The sequence below is a fragment of the Camelina sativa genome, chromosome 11 (genome assembly GCF_000633955.1).
Source record: "Camelina sativa cultivar DH55 chromosome 11, Cs, whole genome shotgun sequence".
NCBI classification, from domain to species: Eukaryota; Viridiplantae; Streptophyta; class Magnoliopsida; order Brassicales; family Brassicaceae; genus Camelina; species Camelina sativa.
In genome coordinates, this window is record NC_025695.1 from 27477123 (window position 1) to 27486336 (window position 9214).

Consider the following 9214-nt stretch of genomic DNA (forward strand, 5'->3'; position numbering starts at 1 on the left):
TCACTGGCACAACAGACACGTCTACCCGCTAGGATTCGCTGAAGAAATACGACAAGTGCTTGCAGGCTTCCATGATCAATACGCGTGGCCACAATCAAATCCAGATCATCCAGTCTACAGAGTTGAAGGAAAAACGTACAAGATAAAACGATACATTCCAGGCCAAAAGATCTACATCACAGAAGTCGCCTCAGACAGTGAAGAAGACGACAACGGATAAGATAGACGTCGCCTCTCTTTTGGAGATAGGGGGAATAAATAATAAGTGAGTAATATATGATAGTGAAATATATGGTTGTGAGATAGTTGAATAAATGGAAGGTTGTAAAATAAAGTAGAGAGTTGAATAAATGGAGGGTTGTAAAATAAAGCTTAGGGAATATTACTATGAATGATAGTCTAGAAATCATCACAAATGGTGATATCATTTTGAGGGATAAAGAACCAATTTTAACTTTAAATTAATCTATGAATAAAATCATTATTTGAAAACCTATTTCGAAACCAAAATGCTACACCATTTTTAACCTTTATGTCAATTTTTTCATTTAAATGAGATTCTTGATAAATCATCTTATGAATTGATGAACTAGTTACTTTTATGTCTGTATGTACAGCTTCCACAAAAACTATGATTTTTGAGGTGGTGGCAATTGGCATTGCTCTAATTTGTATGAGCAACTCTTTTGATAGTTTCTTTTCTATGGGGATCAGCGTGGCTTGAAGATGAATAAAACAACCTTGAACAAAGAAAATATATCAACAACATGGGAAAGACCACTTAAGAGTTTTTTTTTTTTTTTACAACTATAAGGAATTAGGTTAAACGAGTCAGTTTAAGAGGTATACTTAAGATGAATATTTGTGAAAATGGTTTATAAATGTCTTGTGTATTATTCCTGATCATATACAAATCTGTGACCTCTTAATTTTCTAGGAAATTACCATTCACAATAGTCATTTATAAAATAATGATGTTTATGTTGTTTTACAAAATTTTAAAGATAGTTGTGTATTTTTAACCAAATAATTATATGGTCATTGCTATTAAATAATAGTAATACAGATATAACAATCATTTTTACTTTCTTGGCAATGTTGCTACAAAAATGATGATGGCCAGATAGATTCCTAAGAAGAAAATATAATTGACAAGTGGCAAGAATCCAAATCTATTAGGAAAATATGAAGGGAATTGAGATTTGTTATGCGATATATGAATCCTAATCTAGATAAGAAAAAATTAGGCTTTTGCTAAAACTTAGTGCTTATAAAAGATATATATATTGAAGAGAGACATACACAACAAAACTATGATCAAGTAAATTAACTTCTAATTGTACTACTACTAGAGTACTAGTTATATTATAAGTTATCTGGTACACCTTAAAATTTCCTCTTTTAAGTCTTATGCTACTTAATTACAAATTGTATTAAACAAAAGTCTTATGCTGAATTTAAAAAAGCGTGAGAGTCTAGGGACCAAGCTTGTTTTAAAGACTCCAAAAAACAACCCAAAAGCTGTTCATATTTCTCTCTCCCGAGCACCTGAGAAAATCTAAATCTATCATCGGAGCGTGAACAACACTCTCCTCTTTGGCAAAATCCAGAACAATGCTAAAACGACACCGAATCTTCCCTCACCACCAATAGAATTCTGCCACGTCACCTTCTTCTTTCCCACAGTTTTCTTCCCCTTTTCCCATAAACCCCTCTAAAATCCCTTCTTTTAGGGTTTGTTTCAATCTCATCCATCTTCTTCAATCTCTCTCACTGATATTTTTACAATCACTGTTCATTCAATAAAGCTACAAGCTTCTTCGTCTTCAACTACTCTCTATTGTTTGCGTTGATGTAGCAGAAAAAAAAAGAAAAACAAAGAATGTTTCGTTTCTCGTTCTGCTTCTTCTTTCTCGTTCTGTTGCTATCGGCTGGAGAGATTTCATCGCAGTTGGGTTCTGGTCCGCACATTACCGATGTGAACATACTCTTACCTCCGAAGATGAAGAACCCAGTTGAGTACCGCCTTCAAGGAAGCGATGGCTGCTTCAAATGGTACCTTTACCCTAAAAAACCCCAACTCTCTTATCATGTTCAATGTAGCTCAGCTTAGATATTTGCTAAACTATGATTATAACGAGCTTGATTAGAGGAATGATTGCTTTTTCTTAACTGGGTTTTTGTATTAGAGCTTCGAAGTTCCTCAGAACATGATGATTATTAAAGGAATGCTTAATTTGTGATATTGTAATGCAATGTTTGCTGCTTAGTTTTTATATATAGATCTGCTAAGTGGGTGTTCTTTAGTGTTAGGAACTTAATTCAAGAGATACTAGCTAATTGTAGAGATACTGGATTTTAGATTTTCTCTGTACTATTAGTATGGAAGTTTTTTTTTTCTTTTCAAGTCTTAGCTGTACTGTTAGATTGTGTCTGCTGCGTTTATGAAAGCTCTCACGTATGATGAGATATAAGATATTAAGGTTCTGTTTCCTTGTGTATTGTTCAATTTAAATATCTGTGAATAAAGTGATTACAAATCTTGAGTTTGTTTGTTTTTGTTTTAAATTTTTGCAGGTCATGGGATCATCATGATATTCTGTCAGTTACACCTGAGTTTAATTCGAGTAGTCATTGTTCGACCAGCGCGCGTGTGAAATCGATTGCCTCGTATAGTGGTAGAAAGGAAACTGCAGTTTATGCCACTGATTTACAGACCGGGATGGTGATTCGCTGCAAAGTTTTTATTGACAACTTCTCGCGGATTCAAATTTTTCATAATTCTATCAAGCTTGATCTTGATGGACTTTCCATGCTTAGAGTCCGCGCTTTTGACAATGAAGGTTAGTGCTTTGGATGTATTAACTTTGTCGTTTCACAGCCTTTTCTTCGTTCCTGCTTGATATTTGGGTTTTAGTTTATCATTGACATTCTTAATCGTCTATAGCCTAACGGTTTGATATAATGTACTGTTTTTCTTCAGTTTTTGCTGTAATTTTTTTTGCTCTTCTGAAATCTATCTGTAGAAAACGAGTTCTCGTCACTGGTGGGTCTACAATTCATGTGGAAACTGATGCCTGAAAGTGGTGGAACAACGCATCACCTTGCTCATGTGCCTTTGAAGGAATCTCCGTTGACTGACTGTGGAGGACTGTGTGGCTACTTGGATATCCAGAAAAAGCTTGAAGATAGTGTATGTATATCTATTGATTGTGAATTACTGAATTGAAAAATTTGATGGATGAGAGATCTAATGTGACATGGTAACTGCAGGGTGTATTTGCTGATTTGTTTGTCGTGAAGGGAACCAAAATTGGACATGAGAAGGTTTCAGTTCATCTGCTTGAGGCTCCTCTTACACATATAGCCGATGAAATAGTACTAACGGTAGCAGAGGCCATGTCTCTTGAGCCTCGTTCACCAGTCTTTGTCCTGATGGGAGCTTCTTTTGGTTACACGTTAAAGGTCATGCGTGGAAATGTTCCTCAAGGTTTGTCTACATCTTGGAGATTAGTTATTTAGCAATGTTTGGGTTATTCGATAACCTTGTGTGTTTAAAGCTGAGTTTCCTTGATACATATGTCAAATGAATTCAGTGTATAGAGCAGCCTTAGTACATTTATATCAAGCTGGCAGGATTGTTCTAGGATGTTTCAGTGGTGTTAAATCATATTGTAATTTCTTTTTAACTGTAGCTCGAGTGTGATATGCTATGTTGCTTTCCAGTCTCGGTCTTGATTGGTCTATTGTTTATTTTATTTGCAGCCGTGCATCTTCCATCATCACATCATAGATGGTCTGCATTGAACTCTTCTGTTGCTCAAGTAGATTCTTTGTTAGGTCTGACTAAAGCATTAAGCTTGGGGGCAACAACAGTTGTTGTTGAGGATACCCGGGTTGCTGGCCACATTCAAGGATCATCTATTAATGTTGTCATTCCAGATACTCTTATCTTGTACATATCACCTTGGTCAATGTCAGAGGATCTTATTATAGAATCAAAACCTTTTCCATCATCCATGCATTGGTATGTGGTGTCTGGTCGTCAATATCTAATTCAAATGAAGATTTTCTCTGGAAGACCTGATGCACATGAAATCTATATAACTGAGGTATTGCTCTTTTCTTTTACCTTTTTAGCATGCCCACACGTAGTTTGCATCAGTTCTTTGTGTGACAATGTTACGTTGCTTCTGTATATTCTAACAATAGGACGTGGTGCATAGTTTCTTTATCTTTAGGTTTCAATCAATCGTCCATAAGCTTGTAAGGGTAACCACAATGTCTTTGGTCATGAGTCTCTTTATACTGAGCATGCGTGTTTTTCTTGGAGAGGAAAGTGCTGGTGGCTGGCTACACAGTATTCAAATCTTTAATACTGAAGAAAAGCCTGATGACGTGTCTTTTGTGGCTGTTTATTTTCTCACTGCTGTTCATTTGATTGCTTTGAAGTTTCTCTTTTCTTTGCTGAGTTGTCCAAATGATTTATCGTAGATAATATTGCATGTATGTTCAACATAATAATTTTCTTTGTGTTGATTGCAGACGGATGACATAAAACTGTATGGAAACGATTCCGATTATTGGAAAATTCTCTCACTGCCAGATGAACTTCCCTCTGAATATAGTCAGCGAAATTCTAGAATTTTGAACGCAATCTCACCAGGATTAGGAGAGATGACAGCTACATTGACTTACTTCAATGGGCATCAGGACTCAAAAGAGGTGAGAAAATTAGATATCTTTGGAACCCTTTTTGTCTCGTTTCATTTGTTGGCACTGCAGGTTCAATATTTTTGTCTTTAGCAGGTTCTCAAGGTTGTTCAAGAAATTATGGTTTGCGAAAAAGTGCAGTTCACATTAAACAGTGAAGATGACATACCTAAGATCCTACTCCCTTGGACCCCTGCTGTTTATCAGGAGATGGAGCTAATTGTGACAGGAGGTCAGTTTCCAATTTAAGGTTCTCATGACATTTTTTTTTCCTGTTTTACAACCATGGTGACTTGATGATTATTCTCCTTATTGTAGGTTGTGCAAAAGCATCGAGTGACTACAAGTGGTTCACTTCAGATATGAGCATTTTGTCTGTGTCAGCTTATGGAATTATCCAGGCAAAGAGGCCTGGAATAGCCACTGTAAAGGTGGTGTCGACTTTTGATTCACAAAATTTTGATGAGGTATGTTAACTTGTTTGCATATTTTCCATTTGTTGTTATTTCAACAAATAGATCATAAATAAATTCATATGCTCAAACTCTTTGTTACGGTGCTGATTATTTTATTCTTCATAGGTTATTGTTGAAGTTTCCATTCCATCCTCTATGGTTATGTTGCAAAAGTTTCCAGTAGAGAGAGTTGTTGGATCATACCTGCAAGCAGCTGTCACAATGAAGGCTTTGAATGGTTATAACCGGAACTATCATTTGTTACTTCTGCTGTTTATTTATCATATCTCTTTTTGTTGTGCTTTATTTTCTTTTAAATTGTTAACTTGGAGATCTTATATATCAGGTGCCTCGTTCTCTAAATGTGATGCTTTTAATTCATTGATAAAGTGGAAGGCGGGGAGTGACTCTTTTGTTATTGTTAATGCAACATCTGAGATGATGATGTTGGACGAATTAAGAAGCATAGACTCCAGTCCTCCTTGTTCACGGGCCTATATATATACTTCGTCTCCTGGTCGCACAGTTCTACAAGCAACTCTGGCAAAAGAGTTTCATTATTTTGATAAGTCTTTAAGTGAATCAATAGATTTGAAAGCAACTTTGAGTATCGGATCTTATCTGCCACTTTCTGTCAGACAAGATAGTGATGGGAATCATCATGGTGGATACTGGTTTGATAAGGCACAAGAAGAAACTGAATTTGGTGTTAGTAAGCTATATCTTGTACCTGGGACATATGTTGATGTCATGCTTCTTGGGGGACCTGAAAGGTGGGATGGCAATGTTGAATTCACCGAGACTGTGAAGACACTGTATGAAGATGAGGAGGATCGTACAAGCAGAGTTAACGTCCATCATGAGTTTGACCGCCACGCTAATATGTATAAAATTTCATGCCAGAAGCTTGGCTCCTATGTAAGTTGCTGACATTTTATGTGATTATTTTATGGATATTTGTTGCAAATACTTTTGATATCTAAAGTGAAAGATGACGCTGTCACCTCTTCCCTGCTTGAATTCATCCAGAAACTGGTCTTCTTGCGTGGGAATCTGGTGGGTATAGACCATCCTTTACCTGCAGTGGCAGAAGCTGTATTGTCTGTTCATTGCAGCTTACCATCCTCTGTTGTGCTCATTGTTGATGAACCTGGTATGTTCAATATTTCCTCTTCCATAGGTTGGATCTTTCAGAGTTGCTCTAGGATTTACCTCCACTGTTTAAGAATGCCATGATTAGCTCATGACTTGAGGTTATACATGTCATTTTACAGTTAACAAGCTTGATGTGATTAGAGCTGCTAGTCAAGCTGACAGGGCACCAGGAAGACTTCGTGTAACTCCTGTGACTGTGGCAAATGGGCAGATAATCCGTGTGGCTGCTGTTGGTATTAGCGAATCTGGAGAAGCTTTTTCAAACTCGTCAACTCTTTCTCTCAGGTGGGAACTGAGCAGTTGCAAAAATTTCGCGTACTGGGATGATGATTATAACTCAAAAATGACAAACTCTAGCTGGGAGAGATTTCTGGCTCTTCGCAATGAATCAGGATTGGTAAAGATATTAACCAATTCCCTCGTCTATTTCATTCTTCCGATGTTAAATTATATATCTTTGACCATATACTGTTTTGACAGTGCACTGTTCGAGCCACGGTTTCTGGTATTGATTATTCTGTTAAAAGCCAATACTCAACTCTGCTTCCACAAGGTTCGGAAAGTACTCTCACTGATGCTGTACGCTTACAGGTATGCATGTTGGAAGATTCGTTGTTATTCATTACTCCCACATTTTTTTATTATGTATTCCCGCAAAGGCTCCAATTAGTTTTTTTTCTATAGTTATCTGAATTAACTTGTTACTATCACAGATACGGCTGTAGTTGTTTCTTATTTCTGTAAATTGGTTGAATATGCAGTTGGTTTCCACACTAAGAGTCACACCAGAGTTCAACCTGGTATTCTTTAATCCTAATGCCAAGGTAAATCCTACTCATTAGCAAGCGTTTATTTTGGTGCATACATTGATACATTGGAAGCATTTGATGGTTTGAGTATATGCATTTCCCTGTATCTTTATTGGTCTCTGGTTATACAATTTTTGAGAGAACCAGAACTAGGTCTGTAGTACTAATTCAATAGTTTTCCAACCAAAGGTAAATTTGTCAATGACTGGAGGGAGCTGTTTGTGGGAAGCAGTTGTGAATAATTCTCGTGTAGCAGAAGTTATACGGCTCCCATCTGGGCTGCAATGCTCGCAAATGATGCTGTCTCCAAAAGGGTTAGGAACTACACTCGTGACAGTGTACGACATTGGGGTTTCCCCTCCACTTTCAGCTCTTGCGTTGGTAAGTGTGTGTTCTAAACATGATAAGCTAATTTTGGAGAATTGTGGGATTTTATTGATTTGTTAATGTATGTGGAAAATGACTATGACTTCTAACGGAGAATATTTTGGGGCCTGTTGTGTGGAGATCAGTGTCTGGATTTTCACTCTTGATTTTTATGAACCCTGAATCTTTCATGCAATTTTTATCATACAGATTAAAGTTGCAGATGTGGACTGGATAAAGATTGCATCTGCGGATCAGATAAGTATAATGGTATGTTTAGCAGGTCTATCACTTTCGTTAGTATTATGCTATTCCCTCCCCGTCTGTTTTTAGTTCTTTTTTGGTTCCACATTGCTTTTTGTGATATCTAGTATGGTATTCTCATGCTTAATTTGAATGCGGCAGGAAGGAAGTACACACTCCATTGATCTCTTGACTGGCATTGACGATGGGATGACCTTTGATTCTTCCCAGGTTTAAGACATAATATTTGTAGATAACTTGATTCACTGTTCTTGTTTTCCTTTCTCTAACATATTATGAAAATAAGCATTGTCTATCTAGCTACAACAATCTAATATACCTGAATTATATATATTATCAATAGAAAAAAAAATGATATTTTGTAATACGATGTCTCTTTATGACTTAATTTGTTTATTAGCTCTTCATACAAGTTATTGATTACTGAACTGTCAATAAGTGCAGTACCCACTTATGGACATTATGGTGCATATCGAGGATGATCTCGTGGAGCATGTCGTTGATGATGATTTACTTTCTGTTGGTGAACACGTGGCAACTTCCTCTTTTAAAGTTGCTGCTAGACGACTGGGAATAACAACCCTATATGTGGGTTTTCTTCTTGACTCTTTCCTTGCTGTTATGATTTTCTTCTAGAACTAGGATATTTAGGTACATCTGAAGCAAACTTTTTTAATAGGTCAGCGCAAGACAACAGTCAGGAGATAAAGTAGTAAGCCAAACTATTAAAGTCGAAGTTTATTCCCCACCAAGACTTCAACCAGAAGGAATATTTCTTGTTCCTGGTGCTTCGTACGCGGTATGATATATGGAATATTTAATCTTTTTCTTTTAATCTCTGAGATTTGGGTCACTGTGTAGCACATAACAATTTTTTTGTCTGATAAGCATTTTTTATTTTGGTACTTATAGCTCACTGTTGAAGGAGGCCCGACCATGAATGTTTCTGTTGACTACACCACTGTGGATAACGAAGTTGCAAAGATTGAAAAATCAGGACGCCTATACGCAACATCACCCGGCAACACGGTAGGGGCCAAAAGGCTTTGAGATCTACCTTTTTAAAAAAAAAATACTCAAATCCAATTAAGCAGAACAAAATTTGGCTGAAAATTCCAGCTATGCTCTATGGAAAGATATGGACTTGAAAGATATGAAATTTTGACCTTGTTTCTTTTGTGACCAGACAATCTATGCAACTATTTACGGGAGTGAAGGTACTGTAGTTTGTCGGGCAACAGGCAATGCTGAAGTAGGGATTCCTGCTGCTGCAATGCTGGTAGCTCAAAGTGACACTGTGGCCGTTGGACATGAAATGCCTATGTCCCCATCATTTCCTGAGGTTAGAATCATTAGCCAGAAATAACTCGCTGCTTAAGTTAATTCGTCTGGAGTTCTCACTTCCAAAATCTGATTCTTGGTATTATCAGGGAGACCTTTTGTCTTTCTATG

General features: G+C 36.9%; 1 protein-coding gene across 1 annotated transcript in view; it reads left to right on the forward strand.

Annotated features, from left to right (window-relative positions):
* The window catches only part of LOC104728404 (nuclear pore complex protein GP210), a gene marked incomplete at its 3' end in the record, with an annotated part of 22451 nt that continues 14760 nt past the window's right edge, over window positions 1524-9214 (forward strand). The window contains exons 1-8 of the mRNA XM_019231972.1: window positions 1524-2055; window positions 2578-2843; window positions 3027-3193; window positions 3274-3490; window positions 3766-4112; window positions 4546-4725; window positions 4810-4945; window positions 5032-5180. Coding sequence (XP_019087517.1) covers window positions 1883-2055; window positions 2578-2843; window positions 3027-3193; window positions 3274-3490; window positions 3766-4112; window positions 4546-4725; window positions 4810-4945; window positions 5032-5180 — 1635 coding nt within the window. The remainder of the gene's footprint in view (window positions 2056-2577; window positions 2844-3026; window positions 3194-3273; window positions 3491-3765; window positions 4113-4545; window positions 4726-4809; window positions 4946-5031; window positions 5181-9214) is intronic.